This window comes from Megalopta genalis, chromosome 5 (genome assembly GCF_051020955.1).
Source record: "Megalopta genalis isolate 19385.01 chromosome 5, iyMegGena1_principal, whole genome shotgun sequence".
Classification (NCBI taxonomy): Eukaryota; Metazoa; Arthropoda; class Insecta; order Hymenoptera; family Halictidae; genus Megalopta; species Megalopta genalis.
The window spans coordinates 14,455,016-14,477,297 of record NC_135017.1 but is presented as its reverse complement, the minus strand read 5'-3'; the positions used below and the strand labels follow the sequence as shown (position 1 = coordinate 14,477,297).

The 22,282-nt window shown below is 47.9% G+C and overlaps 1 protein-coding gene across 2 annotated transcripts in view; it reads left to right on the top strand.

Moving 5' to 3' along the window:
* The first annotated feature begins 261 nt into the window (after positions 1 to 261).
* The window catches only part of LOC117227051 (neural cell adhesion molecule 2), a 303,120-nt gene continuing 281,099 nt past the window's right edge, over positions 262 to 22,282 (top strand). For both annotated transcript variants that reach the window (XM_033481958.2, XM_033481957.2), the window contains exons 1-2: positions 262 to 544; positions 19,117 to 19,624. In XM_033481958.2, the coding sequence (XP_033337849.2) occupies positions 19,318 to 19,624 (307 nt within the window). In that variant the 5' untranslated portion in view covers positions 262 to 544; positions 19,117 to 19,317. The remainder of the gene's footprint in view (positions 545 to 19,116; positions 19,625 to 22,282) is intronic.

Here is a 22,282-nt window from a genome sequence, read left to right as displayed (position 1 = left end):
GAGAGAGAGTAAAAGAGAGCGAGAGAGCGAGAGAGCGAGTAAAAGAGATCGAGAGAGAGAAAGAGAGAGAGAGAGAGAGAGGGCGAGGGACAGCACGAAACGCGGCGCACGATTCGAAGGAGCCGAGTCGAGCCGGCTAGCCGACCTGCACGGACACGGACTACGGACCAAGGGCTGAATCCCGGAGTGGGGCGCGGGAAGCGTCGCGACGCTTCTCGGTGGCGCCACGAACTAAAAGTCCGGGCGACGCGACGTGCCAGTGTTCAGCCCGCGATCGTCGCGAGCGTACGCGTATTTTTCCTGGCGTTGTCCGCGTCGTCGCGCGTCCTGTGCTACGGTGTCGCCGCGACGCTCTAACCGCGCTACCGTCGCGTGCACGTCTCGGCCCGATTAGTGTTCACACCGATCGACCATCATCGTCGTCGTCGACCCGTCGATAATTACCGTTCGATCGTCCCCCGCCGCCCGGAAGCCCGCAGATCACTTTCCGGAGCGCGCGCGTCTTCGGCAGGATAACTTTCCGGGAAGGTCGCTTCAGTGACGGGTGAATGAATTTTCATGATCAACATTGTTTCTCGATAACTTGCCGCGGCAGCACCCCTTGCTGGCGCACCCCTCGCCGCTCCGCGGAAACGGAGGAAACGATCTTCGCGAGCGGCGAACGGGATCGTTCGATCTCCGGGAACCGCTTTTTGCACCGTCTTCTGCTAACTCGTGCGCCGTATTTTGCTACCTTGCAACGATTTGTTCTCGACGAGGTTGCTCGTTGTCCACGTTCCAGTGACCGCGGGGACGGGGTTAAAGTTCGGCGACGGAACACGGCCGCGTTAAAGACTTCCGGAACGATCGCTGCTCGCTGACGGACGAACGAACGAACGTTCGCGATCGACGTTGTTTTCTCGACGACCGCGGCACACCTTGCCGGAGAGAATGATCTTCGCGAAGCCGAGTGCTCGAGTTTTTCGCGCAAAAGGGATCCTTCGATCCAGAACCGCCCTCTGCTGCCCTGTGCCGCCTCGCGGCACCCTATGACGGCTCGGTCGACGTCTCCTTTTCTAATGCCGCGGGAAAGGGATAGATGTAGTCCATCGATAGGGGAACGGTGTTAAGGGTTCGCCATGAATAACTAGCTTGTAATCGTCGCGATAAATCTGCGGACTAATTTCATATGGAAAACGGGCGCCGGTCGACGCGGCGAATCGATCGCCAGCGAACGATCTATCTTGGGTGTATGGTCGCGCGAACCCCGGTCCGCGGGTCTCCCGTTCGCCTAAACAAGGCGGCTCGCTCGGGGTGGTTTCGCCCTCTTTCCGCGACCATTACGTCCGCGGATCCACGTAATGGATCGTTGAAAAGCTGGTTTCGGTCGACGGTTCCGCTCGCGAGGATCGCGCCAGCGTTTAGCCGTTTCCGCGGATCGATTCGCCACGATTTCACGCGTCGAACCGTGCCCGAACTGTCGCCGCGATTCGTCGCCGAGCAGCGGATTCGATGGATTTTTTGACAGCACCGGGGTCGAAGACAAATTCGTGGAGACGTTCGCAGGATTTTCGTACAGTTTTGTATCGGGTTGCAACTTGCCGCAACGATTTGGCGAACATTTCTCATCCGACTTGCCCGTTTCGTGCGATCGCAATTTTTGGCTCGGACAATTCTTGTTCCGCATCGAAATCCGCGGCGTACCGATCGCTTCGGATAAGATCGCCTTTTTAGGATTTTGTTCGAGCGAGGGGCTGCGGTGTTCGATGTCTTCGAATATTCTTGCCTCCGCGAGCAGGCCCCGTTCTCGCGAAACACCCTGTACAGACCGACGTTGCGGTCCGATATCGTGGCCCGACGTTACGAAGCTTTTCGGCGGTCCGTCGAAACGAAGTCGCGAGGATTCCTGCGCTCTGGATTATCGCTTTCGGGGGGCAACGTTTAATCGGAATCTATTGTTCGGCGAACTGCGAGGGAGCGATAATCACGCGTGTGCGACAGTGGTCGCGAATATGTCAACTAATGGACGTAAAGGAGCAAATAGGAGACGACTCTTTGAACGATCTTTTGGCGAGAAGGCGGGAAAAGGGCGTCGAATATCGCGTACGGAGCTCGTTGATAACTGGATTAGAAACTCGAAAAATCGCAGGACTGATTTTTATCCGTTACGGTTTTTTAACCGTCGCTGTCTTCGACTCGGGATACACTCGGAGAAATTTGCGATCCACGATTCCGCGGGCTAAAATTGCGATTCTCGCGATCCGTGATTCTGCTAAAAAGTTGCGATCGATTCTACCGAACGAATGGTCGCGATCCTATCGTTCGGCGGGCGTTCGTCGCGTTCAACACTCCGCGTTAACGTAAGTTCGGGCGTGAGAATGTTGCGCGATAAAAATTGACCTCCGAAACCGATAGGGAACGCTGCAGCGAGCAACATGTTAATCGCTTTTATCGCGAATCAAGCGAGCCGCTTTCTCGGTCAGAATTTATGCGATCCTTTACCTATGCGCGATGCGCATCGGACGTAATCTTCGCCGAGAGGATCTTCGTAGACCTGTTTGGACACGGGTAACTTCAATAGCATTACGATATTCGGTATCGCTACAACTTCGATAGCATTGTACAACGGTGATTCGATCAAGGAGGCCGGAATTAGCAAGATGTCAATGCACAAAGCGACGGCTTTGTCGATATTGCTGCTGCGTTCCCTGATATTTCACGGCGCTGATTTATTCTTCGAACTGATCGAAGCATAGCGCAAGATACAGTAATGTCTCCCAAATTGTGCGCTATAATAGACAATTTGGGAAGAGGAGACGCGATTGTTCGAGCCTTGCGGTTCGTTTTTTATAATTACCGATTGTTAATAACTATAAAAATGAGTCGCAAGGATAGAATAATCGTATTTACTCTTCCCAAATTGTCCATTTTTGTGCGAAATCTAAGCGTCAATGAGGGAGACATTACTGTAGATCGATTCGGCAGCCGTTAATCTTATGGATCGCGAATTATGTTCGCCATTCGCGTGCGCACGATTGCTTATGCTACCAGAAAGTGCATAATTTTCAAATATTTTCCGGAATTTTCATAAAGCTTTCCGAACACGGAATCCTCTCGATTCGCAACCGATCGAAGCGATCGCTAACATAATAATCACATCGATTGATTTCTAAGGCAGTCGACGCGTTAATTACGCCCATCGGAAAACCGAGTCGTCTTTCTCCATCATAATTCGCACGGAACCTCGTAAAGTGCACCGATGCACCGTCGACGAGTGCACGATGCGCATCGTCCATTTCTGAAAAACAGCTTCGCGCGGTTCTCTGGATTCGCGATCGACCTCTGCGATCCTTCCTATTTTTATGCTGCGGAACGTTCGCGATACTAATTCATTCGATAACACGGTCACCGGCTTAAATTATATTCGCCGATAAACAACGTTGCTTTTCGACGACGTTACGCAGAAACCTCGGGCCATTGTAAAGTGCAAGATGCACGCTGTGCCTCCGGTCTTCTTTCCGAAGATCCCCGCAAAGCCTTCTGGGCCATCTATCAAGTTACAATAGCATTATAGTTCGGTGAAGGCACCTGAAATTAGGAAGTTGCTTATTGATCAGAGTGGTCGCTTCTTCAATCCTCTTGCATACAACAAATTCGAACAAAGTTTCGTAGGCTCGAATGCTTCGCGACGCGAACTTCCTTCGAAAATTGACTGCAGGTTGTGGATCGTCGATGCTGCTATCGTCGATCGCTACAGCCTTTCAAAATTTCACGAAATAAAAGTGCTTTATTCGGTCGGATAAAAATCGACGAATCGAGTTGCGCGACGTCGATTGCAACATTTTTTTTCTTTTCGACATTCTTACGTCTCGTAGACTTTGATAGCAAGGACTTTAACAATAGAACCTTAATAATAGGATCTTGATAACAGGACCTTAATGATATAACAAAATATTATTATCATTTGATCTATCGATTAGCATCGACAATGAGTTTTCAAATCCGAGCAAATAATTCTAGGATAATAATAGGATCTTAATAATTTCATCTTGATAACAGGACCTTAATAATTCAATCTTGATAACAAGACCTTAATAGTATAACAAAACATTATCATTTGATCCATCGATTAGCGCCGGCAATGAATCTCCAAATCCGAGCAAATAATTCCGTCACGAGCGTACGCCAGCGAAAGCGTAAATCGCGTCCGCCAGAAATAAAATCCTTGCGTCAACCGTAAAGTGCATAATGCACAACGCAGCGTGCAGTCTCTTTTTTAGGATCTTGATAGAGCTTTCTCGCCGTTTCACTCTCTATACGCGCGCGCATACGTACGTGTCCGTGAAGTTACAATAGTTTTTATAGCTCGGTCAACGAAACTGCTATCGGAAAATTGCAATTGATCAAATTGATGGCTTCTGTCGTCCCCCGCACACTCTCCCCCCCCCCCTTCGCATAGTATACATTCCAATAGGGTTTACTATGTTCCACGCGAATTCGGCTCTATACCGGACGGAAGAATGGTGTCACCGACACGTGACCAACGCGACAATATAGTCGCATCTATTAGAAACGAAGTCGCGTTGCGCTGTCCTCGCGTAAGTGCATAATAATGCGCATTGAGAACGCATCCCCGCTTTGTTTCAGATACCGTATCGCGGTTTTTAGGAAAACGGTTATCGAGAACGCGCGATCCGCGCAACGAACGAGATGCAAATCCGACGGAAAAATTGGTTTTTCGATAAATAAACAACGAACTTTCGTTTCCGGCGATACACGATCCGCAGCTCCGGCTTTCGTCCATTAAACCTTCCGCTCGTCCTACGGTTGATAATTTCGTTGATAATTGAAACGAGACGATTCTGCTCTTCCGTATCATTTCTTCGTTCGCTTTCGTTTCTAGAAAACGATGACAGAACGAACAGCGTTCGCGTTTAGGTGCGCGAACGACGTACGAATTCTTGGTCCCGTTGTTCCAGTCGAGCGCGTCGGGTTAATTTGGATTTCTTCGTGAAAAGTGACGGCAGGGTTCGAAGGGTTACGTGACTCGGCGTTCGTTCGGGGTCCGTTTCGGCTCGGCGGAGTCGTCGCGCGAAATTCCGCTCGGCTCGGCTCGGCTCTTGGCCGCGTCGCGACCGTGTTCGAGACTGGATTGGTACAGCAGGTCCGCGCCGCGCCCCGCGGCTTAACGAGTTCAACGAGTTTTTCTCGGTCGACCGTTTAGTAATTGGGGATCCCGTGGCGCGCAGAATTTCCACCGATACGGTACCTTTATCGACAAATTAATCTGTATCGATTGGCCGGCGTTGCGGCGTCGCGGCGCCGCGTCGCTCGCGGCCGGACAAAGTGGCGTGTTTTCTTTCCCCGCGAGGGCCGCCCTTCTTTTTCCGCCCTTTCCCGGCCTACAGGTGTCTCCAAACACCGAAACGAAGCGTCGACCGATCCGCCGAATCGCCTGTGCACGCCGGATAAATCGATTCGGATCCTCGGCGTGGACAAACAGAAATTCCGGGGGCCGTTTTCCATCGACACGGTTTTTCGCGGGACGCGCGACGCGTTCGTCGCAGCGATCAGAAATCGAATCGCCCGCGAAACTGTCGCTGTTATTTCAGCAGCGATCGATTCGATTATTTAGTTGCTTGTAATCCGCGGAGGAAAGCCGATAAAGTTCATTAGTATTTATCGTTTAGGTACGGCGCGAGCGCGGAAGAAAGTGGCGATAACGAACGCCCCGGTTCGAGCGACTCTGCTCGCGAATGCGTGCTTAGATTAGGCTGCATTTGGTGGATTTGCGTTTCTCTCGTGCGAAATCTGTTTTCGAATATTCGTGCGTGTTTTCTCGCGATGCTCGGTCATTGTTTCGTCGCTTTAATTCGCGTCGCTTTAATTCGCGTCGCTCGACAAAAGTGCGAGTCAAGTTAACGAAGACGTTTCTTGCGAGCAACATTGATCCTAGGTATTTGAATTGCAGTGAGATGCGATGAAGCATTTAATTAATATTTTGTGCATTCTCTCGTCTCTCAATCGGCTGAATCGTTTGCTTCGGCGAGGTACTCTGAATAATCTAGAAATACAGCGTTCCAATGAGTTGTTGAATTCTTCTTCGCGATACGGTTCTTAATTAATTAACGAGAGCGTATAAATTGGGCATTGATGACTGAGAATATATAAATCGTATAACAATAATGTATAGGATATACAATAACAATAATATGTACGATAATATGTGGATATTAATATTTACGATGAAATATCGAAAGTGGGGTCATAATATCTCAAAATACACAAAGTGAGTCGTTCGATCAGTGGCAGGATCAGTGTCAACGGCGGCACATGTGCGCTGGTTTTGTTTTTTCCTTCCCAGGAGTGTTTGTGGGAAGATTTCGTTCGACTGTCGTCGTTGTGAGTCACTCTGTGCTTCGTCGACGGTGCATCGAGACTCGAGAGGACGTGAGAAACAAATTAAACGGAGCGAGAATTTGTCATTGAAAAAGTCATCGAGAATTTGAGGAAGGAAAAGGCGAAGCTTTTCAAAGGTTGCTAAATTATTGGAAGAAGAAATTTCTCATTAGAAACGCCGGAGTGTCGGAAGATTGTGGCAGAAGGAAAACGATAGATCGCAGAAGATCGTCCTAGATGCAGATAATTCGAAAGAATTTCCAACGGAAAATGCTCGAAGGGAAGAAAAAGCACCGTTGACACGCATGTGTATGCCTAATCGAACGGAATTCGTTCGAAAACGCCTAAAATCGAAGGAGAGTTGGAAAACAGAGCGCACGAAGTTGCGAATCGAAGTACAAATAGAGAAGTGTTGCGATTTCAGGAAGCCGAAGGAGAAACGCGCGTTCGATTAAAAAGTGAAGAAACGAAGAGTCAGGATTATGTTAGAAACGAAGAGATTGCTGCGGAAAATCTGTAAGTGAGGAACAGTTTCTAATTTCGGCGGTGCGGTCAAAATCGCAGTGTTCGAATCTTCGCAATGTCAAAAACCTATTTTCCTGAAATCTAAACTTTTTCTAAGCCTAGCTAAAAGCTTATTTTCGATGATATTAGATTCAATTGTGCGACGTTGAAAATTTGCAATGTAAATTTAATATATAAATTATATATATTTAGAAACATATATACATATATTAAAAAACAAATTGACGAGGAGCAGAACTCGGTTCGTGTAAAATTAGTGCGGGAAACAATGCAAAATATTAATTGTGCGACAAACTATAATTGATCGTTGAAAATTTGCAATGTGAATTTATTGTATAAATTATATATACATAGAAACATATATACATACATTAAAAAACAAATTGACGAGGAGCAGAACTCGGTTCGTGTAAAATTAGTGCGGAAAACAATGCAAAATATCAAACGGAATGCGAATGTCAACAATAATGGAAATACCAAAATGCCGAATATCCAAAACGATGAAAAAATATACGAAATCGTGGAAAATATCTAACAAATAATACATAATATAAAAAAAAAAACAGTGCAAAATATCTAAAATAACGTGTAATATCAGAGATGTGGCAAAATATCTAGAATAAGCTACAATATCAAGAACAAGGCAAACTATATAAAATAATGCAAACTAACAATAAATGATGCAAACTATAAAAAGTAATGAGGAACGCATAAAATGATGGAAGCTGTGAAAAAGGATGTCGTAGCTTCCGCAGAAGAATGGCAGAATGTACGCAAAGTTGAAACTTGACAGAAGCGCTTGTTTTCGAGCGAGTTGATCATTTTTCTTGGACATGTCCTATCATTTGATCGTGAATAGTAGCCGTTCTTGCGCGCGTTGGGGACCAGGCGAACGATAGATTCGCAGATTTATGTACCGAATGTTTGCTAACATTGTCTCTGCATCTCGCTGACACAGATTTCTTTGTCGTTGCATTGCATCATCTTGCTGTCGAAAGTGTCGGGAGCCGAAAATCGGATAAGCAAAAAGATCAAGCACGTTCGGGGTCTCGAATGAAAGCTGGAAGATCGTATTTTACGACGGGTTCGCTTAGTTTTCGGCAGAGAAACGTGACATCGCATTAAAAAAAAAAAACAAGAAAAGAGAAACCAAAATATTCCAAAAAATTCTAAATAATTCGTTCGTACTTTCTCTCGTCGAGATGAATTTTCCAGCCGTCTTGAAAATGCAGCAGCGACGCGTACCTTTGTAGATTTTAAGATGGAATAATCCAGCTAAATAATAACTAATAATAATTTAGATAACGATAATAAATATCTAAATAATACTGAGTAATTCGTCGCCCGAAACGAATGGTGGCAGCGATGCATACCTTCGTAGATTTCAAGACGGAATAATCCAGCTAAATAATAACTAATAAAATCTAGATAATAATAATAAATACCTAACTAATACTAAGTTATTCATCGCCCGAAACGAATGGACAGACGAATGGCTGCGAGGAGGACAGCGGCCCGAAGGATTAGAAATCGGCCAGGCACCGGGCGAAACGGTTGAACGACCATAAATTCGCTAAATAGAAAAGACGTAAATCCGCGGGATTAATGCATCGGCGATCGAGAAAAATCTGCAAGTGTCCGTGACCGTGCCGAACATACGTTGCCTATGGCCCAGCGTGCGTATCACCTCGAGCCCGGGCCATGATTTTCCGGGCACAAGCGAATTTCGGAAAGTTCCGCCGGATATTCTCGGACAAAAGTTGCCGAACGAGCGGGGAGAAGGGAGCGTGCCGGTTCCGGGCAACTTTTAACGATTATACATTTTTCTCCGCGCGACCTTAACTTCCCAGTGTGTGTGTGTGTGTGTATGTGCATCGAACGCGTTCGCGGCCCGTGAAAATGATTGCGGCCGGTGATACCGGTGATTAACGGACCGACGAAATTTTCTGATCCGCAATAGGAAATATTAATGGGCTAACGAGCAGACATCGGAGCGCGCGCGCGCGTTGGAGAGAGAGAGAGTTTTGCGGCGCAAGATAGAAACGCAATTGATATTACTACGCGTTGAAAGTGTAATGAGTCGTGAAATGTACGTAGCTAATTTATTCACACAGTAACCAAATATTATTGGACGCATTATCGGGCGATTCGCGAAATTCATCCCGCCGAGGCTCCGTTTTCACAAATAACGGGAATATCCGCGGCGAGGTTCAATTACCAGCTGTGTCTGCGCGCGTTGTACAACGAGTCCCGTGACCGACGGATTTTTCCCGCGCGCGGTCGAATTTGGACAGGGCGTGCCAATTACTGTGCCCTGCTCGCAGCCTCCAGGAATTTTTGCTGCTAAACGCACAGCTTCGGCGATTTAAACGACACAATCGAAGGAAAGAAAGGGCACAGTAATTGGGACTAACCCACGGTAACTGGCTCCACTACCCTATACGCGACTCTGTCAGCGCGACGGATTCGTTAGCTTGGAAAAGCTGGCCGAAATACGATTTTTCAAAGCTTCAAGATGACGAAATTAGTCGTCGGTTTCTCGGTCGCAGCTGGTCATCGATGTTTCATTTGTTCTTCGACCATTCGAGCATTATGCTCGGCGAGGGAGAACAGCCCCCGCGGTGGCCTTTGATGTGCAAATTCGAAAGCGGCCACGCTAAACAGTCTCGGTGATCCGTAATTGTTTCCTAACGCCTTTTCTTTCGATACAATTCCCGTCTCGTTTGCGCGTCTTTTCGATCGGAATAATTTCCTCCAAACAAAAGCACATTTATATTGTTTTCTTCGCGTCTGCATTTGCACACTCGGAACAATTCGTAGCGACGCGTACAGTAATGGCTCCCTAACTGACGCTCAGATTCTGAGCACAAAAATGGACAATTCGAGAAGAGCTGATATGATTATTCGAGCCTTGCAGCTCGTTGTTATAGCTGTGAACAATTCGTGACTATAAAAAGTGAACCACAAGAATCGAATAATCGTGTCTCCTTTTCCAAAATCGTCCACTTTTGTGGACAATTCGAGCGTCAATTAGAGAGACATTATTGTAGTTCGGTTTTTCGTCCGTTCTGTCCTGCAAAAATATTTTAGGGAAAGAAGAGCGACGGTATGCGAAAGCGGAGACTTCGAGCTTTAAAACAAGCTCGGCGGCATTGTCGTAGAATCATTTTTACCGAATTTATAACAATTCGAACGACCGCGATTCGAAGGCCCGTTTTCACTTCGTATCTGTCTTCTCGCGATTACGGTTCGCCTCTTGAAAAATAAGACGTTTCGAAGCGCAAATTCTCGTTGGACCACCCTGTATAAGCTGTTCGACGACCACCGGGAGACGCGGCGCGATCCTAAACAGAGAGGAACGTTGGCCAGCGATATTTTCGCGGAGCATCTGCGAATCGGATCGCGGTGAATTCGATCGGACGGAAGAGTCCGGGAACTTCGGGCGCGAATCGATGGCAATGAGAAGACGTTTGTAAACGTTCTCGAGTTAATAAGTCCTCGGTGTTTCCGGTTCTCCGTTGAATAACCCTGGAAACGTTGGCCAGGACGAATGGAGTCCCTTCGTGCAAGCTGGCCCGTATTAGCAAATTCGATTCCGCGCGGCAACTTCCGCCCACGGCCGATGCGACGGAACACGGAACCCGGAGAGCGGAGGGATAATGCAAACGAGACGAGGATGTCGCCAGTTTAATAAGCTTTTTCGGCCACGGGAAACCCGAGTCCGCGGCTCTTCGATTACACTTACGCGACGCGTCGGCCGAATAGAAAATTGGCCGCAGTTTTCTCGCGTTCCAACGCCAAACGTTACAGCCCGCGACGAAAGTATTCGCGCGCGTTTTCAAACGCGCAGAAAGCTTTCCAAAACTTCTCTGAATCGACTGGAATTTTTTCCGGATGTCACGGATGCTGTAACAATCTGTAATTTATAATTCGGCGAAAGGCAATCTGATCGTCGGTGATCGACGATTACAGCTCCTTAATTATTACGAATCGGTTGTAATAACTATTATAATATAATATAATATAATATACTGTTACAGTATATAATTGGTTACAATAAATCGTTACAAATTAGCTGGAACAGCTAACTATCTGTAATTTACAATTCGGCAAAAGGCAATCTGATGATCAGGGATCAACGATTACAGCTCCTTAGTTACTACGAATCGGTCGCAACAACTATTATAATACAATATACTGTTGCGCTATATAATTGATTACAATAAATAATTACAAATTAGCTGGAACAGCTAACGAGTTGCACTCGTTATAATTAATTGGGCAACTTTTCGTCCAACTCGGGGGACGAATAGCTGCGCGTCTCCTCTCGAAGTCTCGACGAATGTCCCCTCGAAACGCCGAAATCCCAGGCGAACCGGCCCCGTCGAAAAATTGCGGAGCGCGTGCCGCTCGCGGAATTCCTCCGTAAAATCGTCGAAAATTCCGCAGGGCCGGACGGACATTCGTCGCATATTTGATCGGGGAACGGGCGGCGGCGGCGGCGCACAGTTTCGGTGACAAATCTTCGCAGTGAAACAGGTTGCCCTTTTTCCCGGCGAAAGCCGCGCAACTTTCGCGGCCGTAGCCGTGGCCGATAAATTCATTGGTTTCTACTTCGGCCGGGGTTCGGGGTGTTCGGCCCCGCGGAGAACTCGTCCGAGCCGAAACGTGAGGAGACGTACAAGTAAACTCGATTTAATAGCGGCCGAACTTGGATCATAGATTATGGACAGAGTTCTCTTCTGGCCGGGCGAAAACTTCTCCGCACGGGCCACGGAAAAAGGCCGCCGCCGCACTTCGATTAATCGATGGACGGGAACACCGTCGAGCTTCTCGGACGTACGGAGAAGCCGCGCGCGGAATAGTGCTTGCGGTTTCGTTCGCGCGAAATCGGACGCTAATTTGTCGCGACGAATTCGAGCGAGGCGCGCTCGATCGGCACGCGAAAGTTTCGACGTTTCGTGCAGGCTGCTGATAGACCGTCGATTCGACGGACTAAATATGCTATCGATGGCGGCGCATAATTTTACTGGGTTGGGACAACCGTATAAGCGACGATAAGAACGACCGCGATCCGATTCGCAGATGCTCCGCGAGAATATCGCTGGCCAAGGTTCCTCTCTGTTTAGGATCGCATCGCGTCTCCCGGTGGTCGTCGAACAGCTTATACAGGGTGGTCCAACGAGAATTTGCGCTTCGAAACGTTTTATTTTTCAAGAGGCGAACCGTAATCGCGAGAAGACAGATACGAAGTGAAAACGAGCCTTCGAATCGCGGTCGTTCGAATTGTTATAAATTCGGTAAAAATGATTCTACGACAATGCTGCCGAGTTTGTTTTAAAGCTCGAAGTCTCCGCTTTCGCATACCGTCGCTCTTCTTTCTCTAAAATATTTTTGCAGGACAGAACAAACGGAAAACCGAACTACGGTAATGTCTCTCTAATCGACGCTCGGATTGTCCACAAAAATAGACAATTTGGGAAGTGGAGACACGATTATTCGATTCTTGTGATTCATTTTTTAGAGTCACGAATTGTTCACAGCTATAAAAACGAGCTGCAAGGCTCGGTTAATCGTATCTGTTCTTCCCGAATTGTCCATTTTTGTGCTCAGAATCTGAGCGTCGGTAAGGGAGACATTACATTCTAAGCCTTTCTCGAGGGCGAAGGTTGCGTCCATTCATTCGGTCGGCTAAATATGTTGCGAAATATCGATCAACGTAGACAAACGTGCAGACTCCTTGCTCTCTCTCCCCCTCTCCACCCCTCTCTCTCTCTCTCTTTCTCTTTAGCTGCGTGTCCCGTTCTCCGCGAGTGTCATAACGCAATTATATTTCTGGAACTGCTGCTCGTGATTCTAATTAAATGTTCTATATAATGCGGATGAATAACGGCGGCGTGTAATTAATTTTGCGTACGCCGAGCGAGGAGTTGAAACATTTTAGATCAATGCAATTAACATCTCTTTTTTTTCGAGTATGAGAACTTAGTTCGAACGGGGTTCGCGAATCTCTCGACGTGTTTCGAATCGAGGGCTCTTCGGCTGCGAACGTTACAGTCGATGCGAGACAAATTGTCGCGCGGAACGGCTGTTATTTCGATCCGAATGTTTTTAGTTTTATGTTCGACGACTGTAGCCGTCGCGATCGATGCGATAAATCCTTGCAACAACAATCATTATACCGATTCGAATGTCTTACGAGCAGAATTTAACGCGTTGCCGACGCGCGTTCAGAAAACGAACGAATTTCTAAATGAAATTAACGGCGAATTCGCGTCGAATGGAACGGCTGCTCGAGGAAAACAAATGATTTTAATTAACGAGAAAAATGGAGAGACGTTTAAATCGTACGGTTTCATTTGAATAACACGCGCGCGATTTCGTTGCCGATTCTGTCCGCGCCGAAAATTGTTCGCGTCCCCACCCGGTTTTTGTCGGCCGTCCATCCTTTGGGTGCGATTCGGGAACCATGATAAAACGGTTCTTGGATTTATCAGGCTTTGTTTACGAGGCGTTTTGATACATATCGGGACACCGTCAAAATCTGGGGAACGATTAAATTGAAATATTAAAGAGCCCGGCTTGTTTAGAATTTACAATTGTCCAGAGGATCGGATTATTCCGGTGAACGAACCCAACCGTGTTGCGAAAACAGTTCGTTAGAAACGAATGCCGCGATTCGTGTTACCGAATTCCAATTACATATTCTGTAACTGTGCACGATTTCTCAGTTGGTTAATTAATTAACATTCGGGTGTAAATTTAACCTGCCGGCCGATTCGATACTTTTCCGCCTTTGTGCACGAACGTGTGTCGTTCGCCGCTGATAGATATCGTCGACGTTTTCGCGATAAAAAACGTGCGGAGACGAACGTGAAAGCTGCGATACGCCCGGAGAACTAACAGAGAAAGAGAAAAGAGACATTTATCTGTAACGCGGAGGCCGTTCGAGTTTCCCCGGTTCTGCGATATTGCAAAAATCGTTCGAAAATCTGCCGGAATCGCGTTAAATTTTCTCAGAAAAAAACACTGTCAAGCACGCAACAACGATACGGCAAATCATACAAATAATACACGCTCGATAACGTTATTATTACATTGTTACGTTGTAACGTGATCAAAATAGCGCCGCAATTAAATTAACGTACAATTTCATTGAATATAATTAAATTAAATTCGGAAGAGAGTCGTCGCAGGAAAGGCAGCGAAACGATTTCCCAAAGAAAAAGTGTAAACGGACGATACGGGATGATACTTAGAAGGGTGCCGCTTGCTGGCATGATTTTTCGGTGGCGAGAAACCACCGGGATTATTTAATTTCCGCTGTCGATAGGCAAACGTTTGCGGAACGGATTACATCGTCGCGCAAACACGTAAACAATACTTGACCAATATTATGGCTGGCCAGGTCGGTACATGTAAATCACAATGGCCGGCCGCGTGTGCATGTACATAAGGCTATTCCGTATATACAGGGTGTCCCAAAAGTGTCTCGCAATCCGAAAATGGCGGGTTCCTCGGATCATTCGAAGCAACTTCTTCCTTTACGAAAATGTTCTGCGAGGCACCGTTAACGAGTTATCAACGAAAAACAGTGACCAATAAGAATCGAGTACGGCCGACGCGAGGCGGCCCAGCCAACCAGCGCGCGAAGCCCGGTTCCGCTCGTTGGCTCGGTCGCCTCGCGCCAGCCGAGCTCGCCTCTCATTGGTCACCGTTTTTCGTTGATAACTCGTTAACGGTGCCTCGGAGAAAATTTTTGTAAAGGAAAAAATTGCTTCCAATGACCCGAGTAACCCGCCACTTTCGGATTGCGAGACATTTTTGGGACACCCTGTACGTACACACACACACACACGTACATATATATAGGTAATCACTTAGAATGCAGTAAAGTATGCGTAACCCAGGGCCCCGGTGTCGGCGGAATTTAAATTTTGACTCCGGGTTGTTAGAGCGTCGCGTCGTGTCGCGTCGCGACGCTTCCTCGGCCAAAGAGGCGAGCAGGTTCATTTGCAGCGAGGCTGCGGCTGCACGGCACGGAGCCCGGAGGACCCCAAAGGCTCCGACTGATTAGACTGGCATGGACGCGACACCGTTTTTCATTCTTTGGGATGTTTACCACGTCTTCTCGGGAGCGGCGCGCGGGTCCCGGGACCGGGACGCGCGTATTTTCGCGTGGCACGGCGCCGCTACTACCTTTCCGCGATTCGAAACTCTGACAAAAGTTCGAGGCGAGAAAACTTTTTAATGAGGTTTCCCTGTCCTGCCGCGGTAATGGCCGCTCCGCCGAGATATCGCGAGCGCGATTATGCGTACCGAATGGTTGCCCGGTGTCCGAGCCGTTTACCGCGAAAACATCCGACGCGACGCCTCGACGACGTCGTTCCCCGAGAGTTAACGTTCTTTAAGTCGACTCCGCGAGCCCGGAGTCTTGCGCAGGGGTCGCGGAGTGACCGTAGGAAAAATATAATTCTCTAAATGGCGGAGAGAAAACCGTCCCGGTGTCTTCGAACTGTCGCGGGGAACTTGATTCATTTTTGGTCGCAACCGTAGGACGGCTTTTGAAACCGCGATGCCTCGAAAGCGGAACAAACTTTCGTATCTGTTGCAACAATAACGCGTGAATTTCTACGAGAGAGAGAGGGAGAGAGAGACAATTGTTTTCGGAGAAAGGCCTGCGCGCGTGCCACATCTCGGACGTAGGAAAGAACCCTGAAGTATTCTGAGCCGAGTTCTCGAGTATGGCTTTCCCTAAGGTATAATTAGCGGAGCTGTGCTCGATCAACGTTGCAAATCATGCATCGCGTATCTCTCGTCTATAGACAGCTTGATTCTCTGCATCGATTCTACGTAAGCGCGGGGAGGGGCGACGTCTAAGCACGATTTTCCGAAGTCACAGTTACGGAAACAGTTCGAGCAACGTTGCAAGCGATGCTTTACATCGTAAGCGAAGTTCCGGACCGATCTTCGTACGCCGTGAATCGAGGATCCGTTTTCAACTGTTTCGGTAAACGTCGCGTTGTTTTTTCCCTGAATCTTGGCTTCGTGTAAGGAGGCCTCCTCCATTTCAGAATCAACGACTGCAGCGATGTCTCTCTAATTGACGCCCAGATCGTCCACAAAAATGGACAATTTGGAAAGCGCGGATACGACCGTTCGAACCTCGGGACTCGTTTCTACAGTTGCCGATTGTCAACAATTATGAAAACGTGCCGCAAATTGCCTTCGCAAATTTACTCCCGAATTGTCCATTTTTTTGTCTCCAAGCTAGGCATCGATTAGAGAGAATTTATTATACGTACGTTTTTACAATTTCATAATTGCTTGCATCGAATACGATATAATTAACCTGTTCGATTAATTTGAAGGTAACAAATTATTTGTTTCGTAAATAATGTAACACTGGTTCATTTTAGTTGCTTCAGTTTCCCTCGTTCCCTTCGAACCGTGGCGTTCGAACTCCTGCCAAAAAAGCAGGACTAATTGTTATTTTTCTTGATATTCGAATTATGTCCGAATACATTAAAAAAAAAATGTACACGTTCCTAAATTAATATACCACTCGTCGATAAATATCACCGATTATTCAACGTCGATGATTATATTAAAAATGATTATTAGACTCGTCGAACGCAAGCACGATTACGTTATTAACAGTATTAAAATACGACTACTTTTAACGGAGAATCGATTTCTGTTTCCTTTTTACCGACGTACCGGTTGCACGGTGCACCGGTGACGTCACGGTTCTGACACCACCGGCAGAAGGAGCCGCGGCACTCATCAATCATCGACGATAAAATCCTTCGAAAAGAGTGGCGCGCGCGCGCCCCGTCTTTTCAGCGGCGCGTTACCATATTCCGCGGCGGATAAGAAGCGGAAAGTGAAAGAGAAACGCGGGCTTATCGGGCCGCTTCCCTGTTATCGTTTTAACAACCGCCGCGGCTCGGCGCGCGGGCTGGATGGAGTATCCGTTTCTTTCGACTCCTTGTTCTTCACTCACTTACGGCGAACTTGTCCGAGTCCCGGAGCGAGAGTTCGAAAGACTGCATCGAGGAGGCGCCGCCTAACTTTTTGACTCCATTGGGTTTGCTTACCTGGCCAACTTTTCTTCCTTTCTCGCTCGCGTTCTTTCTGCCTCTTCCCTTCTCTCTCTTTCTCACACTCGCGCTCACACTCCCCCCTCTCTCTCTTTCTTTTCCTTTATCTTTCTTTCTCTTCCTCTCTTTCGTTCTCACGTTCGTTCTTTCTATGGTTCCGCGCGAGCCTGCTTTATATCTCTCATCGATTCGAGAAAAATCCGAGGGAGCGCGCAAACCGAGACCACAGGTGACAGGGAATTCTTGTCCGTGGCCCCCGGGGACTTTGAACAACTTCTTTCGAGCAGATCTACATAAAAGTTTCCCAGCCGAAAAGTGAAATACTGGCGAGGCACGCGAACTTTTCGGCTGCTAACGGAATCGCGTGATTTATCGCGAATATGGTTCGGGCTCTGCCAGAGGTGAGAGGATCTCGGATCTCTCGGGTTGCTGCCGGTGGCGCCGATTTTTCCCCGGCGATTTCCAAGGAATCCTGCGACGATGGACAAGATTCTGCTTCGAGAGACCCGGAGCGGTCGCTACGGTTATGGCTTCGCGAAATATGCGAACGATGCTTCGGAATTTCAAGCGTTTTCACGGCGACGTCGCTGGAATAGCTGTTGCAGTTATCAATTAGGAAAATTGTGTTCCGACGAATCCGTCGCCGTGGAATGAACGCGTCGAGTCCGGTTTCGTGGACGAAGAATTGTAAAGCTTCGTTTGCAGCGTTCTTCGAACGGTTTCCTCGAGATCGCGGTTTAAGGAAATCATTCTACGGAGTCGAGATCCACGAGAGAACGATGTAATACGGTAATGTCTCCCTTACCGACGCTCGGATTGTCCACGAAAATAGACAACTTCGGAAGATGCGATTGTTCGAGCTCGTTTTTACAATCGTTGAGAATTCGTAGCTATAAAAACAAATCGCAAGGCTCGAATAAATCGTATCTGTTCTCCCCAAATTGTCCACTTCTGTGTACAATCCGAGCGTCAATTAGAGAGACATTATCGTATACTCGTCGTGACGCAAGCACAACTACAGTAATGTCTCCCTTACTGACGCCAAAAAATGGTGCAGAAAAATGGACAATTGGGGAAGCGGAGACACGATTATTCGAGCCTCGCGGCTCGTATTTACAATCGTTGAGAATTCGTAGCTATAAAAACAAATCGCAAGGCTCGCATAAATCGTATCTGCTCTCCCCAAATTGTCCATTGACGATTGGAGCGTCAATTAGCCAGAGCCTTCGCTCCAAACGCGGTGTCAGAAGCGAAGTCCTCTACCGTTCGCAGCTGCGAGGACAGGTTTTAGAAGCCGAACAATCCCGAAGTGATCCGAACGGGCGGCGAAGCGACGACGGTCTAGTCGGCAAGCCTGGCACCACCGCCTTCCACTCTTCTGCCCTTCCGGCAGGTTCGAGAGCGGCTTCTACGTGTTATGCCGGTCCCGGACAAATCAAATAGCACTCGGCGGGGCTCCAACGGCAACTTTCCTTTCGACCCGCGCCATTGTCGGCCGTCCTAAATCCTCCTACCGGCACGGCACTCCGCGCCGAGCGCGACCCGTAATTCAATAAAACCGCTAAGTGATTAATTGCATGAACCGTCGCGGTCCTCTTCTTCCTTGCCGGCCAACTTTCCGCTCGACTTTAAAGGACGTTTACTGCACCGTGTTGCTTTTTAGACCGGTCCCCGGCTACCGGCGACCAATCGTCACCCACTTCCGACGCGATTCTAATTGATTTCCGCGCGGCCACCGCTGCGCCAGTATACACGCGCGCGCCGCGACGAGACTATAAAACGCTCGCGAGAATCGCGAGACGCGTTTCGTGCGACTCGGAAATCTATTTTTCCGTTCGCTTTCTGTCGCGCGCGCGCCACGCGATACCGATCCGTGTAACGACAGATTCGAAACAATAGAAATTATCACCACGGACTGACACCCCTTTGATTCGTCGCATGATCTCACGAGATCGCGCGTGACGCGACATTAGCACGCGTCTACGGCTCGAACGCGTTGCTCGAACCGATCGATCCGGTCTCACGATCGATCATCTCGATCGACCGCCGCGTCAGAGCCCGACGACGTCAGAGCACGAGCTAACACAGAGTTTTTCCACCGAATTTGCAGAATGATCGAGAGAGCCGCGCAGAGGGTGCCAGCAGGACAACGATCGGCCGGTGGGAACGGTGGCATGTGACTGCCGGATCGGATCGTTGGCGAGAGAGAAAGAGAGAGGGAGAGTTCATGGGGGCAGCTGGGATGAACACGAGGAATTCGTAAACAATGAAGCCGGCCGTGTTTCGGAAAGTGAGCGGCCCAGTGATATGAATGAATGCAGGATCCTTGGTGACGTTAAACGATCGAGCAACGGACCCGCGGAAACAAGTACCGTCGATTGACCGGCACGCGACACGCGACACAGCCGAAAACGCGATTAGAATCGAGCCGCGGACGCGTTTCGGAGGAGAGCGAAGGGGAAATCCCGTGGAATATAACAGTGAAAAAAACAACGCTCTGGATACGACGAAGGGACCCGGCCATCGGCTACCGGCAACCGGAAACCAGAGCGGAACAATGCGGTGTCACGTGCTCCTCTTCGGTATCGTCGCCTCGGTCACCGTCGTCCACGCTCAAGGTTCGTCCGACATTCCTTACTCATTCCTTCGATCTCGCTGTCTAGTCGATCGCTATATCACTGTTGCTATACTTGCTACACTATTAGAAGGTTCTATAATTATATTAATTATATTATATTATATAATATAATTTTATTATATATTATGATTCCTGAGGCGATTCGAAGCAACTTTTTCCTTTGCGAAAATTCAATACGCGGCTTCGTTTACGAGTTATCAACGATAACTGGCGCGTGGCGGCGGAGCCAATCGGCGGAACTGGGCGTCGACCGCTCGTTGACTCGGCCGCTTCGCGCCAGCGGAGCTCGCCTCCTATTGGCCACCGTTTTCCGTTGATAACTCGTGAACAACGCCTCGGAGAAAATTGTTGTAAAGGAAAAAGTTGCTTGAAATGACCTCAGGAATCACTCGTTTCCGTTAGCTCGTTCTGTTGGCATGATTATGGAACACCCTGCACGTATATTACCACGCGCGTATACGTGTACGTTATATGTTTATACGTGTACATATACTTATATAGGTATATGCATATAGGTACATCGAGAGCTGCATATTTTAGCGGGCAACGAGCTCCGCAGTCGAAAATCATTGCATTCATCGGCGCGTAATAACCCGTCACGAACTTTGAAATTTCTGGCGAAGGCGGACGCGCGGGCATGTACGCGAGCGCGGAACATGTACGCGAGAGCGTCGAGCTCATCGCGCGCGGGCATGAACGAGACGACTTCTACAGCGACTCTTTCAAAGGGGTTCGAAACCTATCGATCGCACTCGAACATTCTTCGAGCACCGATTCTACGATGAACTTCGACGTTCCGCGAAATTCCATCGACGACGGAGCACCATTGTCTCTCCCATAGTCGCTACAAGCGTCGGTTCCGACGACGGTTTTTACAGTTTTTACAGTTTCGACGCACCGCGGTTCCACGCGCGGAATTCTTGGGCGATCTTGAAGAAATTTTGCCGTTTGTTGCAACGGGTTATGCTCGGCCTTCCAATTCAACGAATTCCGAGGTTAAATTAGGTATTACAGTGATGTCTCTCTAATTGACGCTCAGTTTTTCCACAAAAATAGACAATTTAGGGAGTGCAGATACGATTATTCGAGCCTTGCGGTTTATTTTTATAGTTATAAATTGTCTACAATTACAAAAACGAGCCGCAAGGTTCGAATAATCGTATCTTCTCTTCCCAAATTATCTATTTTAGTGGACAATCTGAGCGTCAGTAAGGGAGACATTACTGTATCAGGAATTATCTGGAATCTAGAAGACGCCATTGTTGCGGGCACCGCGACGACGAGAACGGTTTCCGCGAGAGAAAGGTGTCTGCGATTGTTATCGAGCTGCTTCTTCATTAATCATAAATTATAATTATGCGATTGTTTCCTCGCGATCCGATTTCGTCCGATGCGCACGGAGAACTATTTATTAATTATTATATAGTCTAATCATTGGCAGAACAGCTGTCTCGAAAATCAATCGCAAAGTTTCACGGAACAGCGAAGCATTTAATCGTACAGTAAATTCTTCCTCGACGCTCAGATATTGCAGAAAAATAGACAATGTGGAGAGAGGAGAATTGTCCATTTTTGTTTGTTTGTACAAGTTGAGCGTCAATTAGGGAGAATTTATTGTGTTGACGGTGAAAGGAAATGGGGACACTTGAAAATAAAACCGAGACGGTTTTCCGTTTTGAAAAACGTGAGAAAGGGTGGGGGGGCAGGCGGGGGAAGGATCTTCGATTTTTGTCAAATGGATCGCGGCAAGAGGAAAACAATCACTCGATAGCGTGATAGATTCTGGCAACAATGGCGTTCGCCAGTAGCGGCCAGAGAGATTCGGAATCGGCGCAGTGGTTTCCCTTGTATCAGGTGACGCGTATCCATTGTTGCGCGCGATCATTTGTCATGCTTCGCCGATGGACTTCCTAAAACCAACAACAATATTATTTTACCGAAGTCACGACTCTCCCCCGTCCCTCTCCCCTACTCGCCCAATCACTCTTCTCATCCTCTTTCATTTTTTTTCCGCGTTCTCGCTCGTATTTTCTTTTTCAAAATTTCTCTCTTTTGTCTTCTCCGTCTCTTAGTTTCTTTCTTCATTTTCTCCCTTATTTTCTCACTCTTATATTCTCTTATTTTCTCACTCTTATATTCTCTTATTTTCCCTCTTCTTTTCTTCCCCTTATTTTCTCCCTCTTATATTCGCTTTCTTATTTCGCCTCCTTTTCTTCTTTCTCTCACACTCTCCCCATTTCTTTCTGTCTGTCTTTCTCTCTCTCTCTCTCACTCGTCTCTCTCCTCCGAGGAAAAAAATCGCACCAGCGAAGTTTTTCTGTGCCGTTCAACACGGCCGGAGCAATATTGAGCGAAATTCCCATCGGACCTTCCTCCCGGCCCCCTCCCCCGCAGCCCCCCGCCATTCTGTTTCCGCTCAGCGGACGAAAATTTAGTGCTCCAGTTAAAACGGAAAGACAGAAATAATTAACGATACGAATTTCCTTGCCGCGATAGCAACTTAAATGTACTCCGGCTTCCACTATGTGTGCTCCAGTTTCCTTTCCCCCTTTTTTTCTTCCCCGCGCGGCGCGCCGCTCGTCCGCCGTTCCCGTCCTTTTTCCGAAATAAGACCGGCTCCCCGACATCTGCGCGGAAG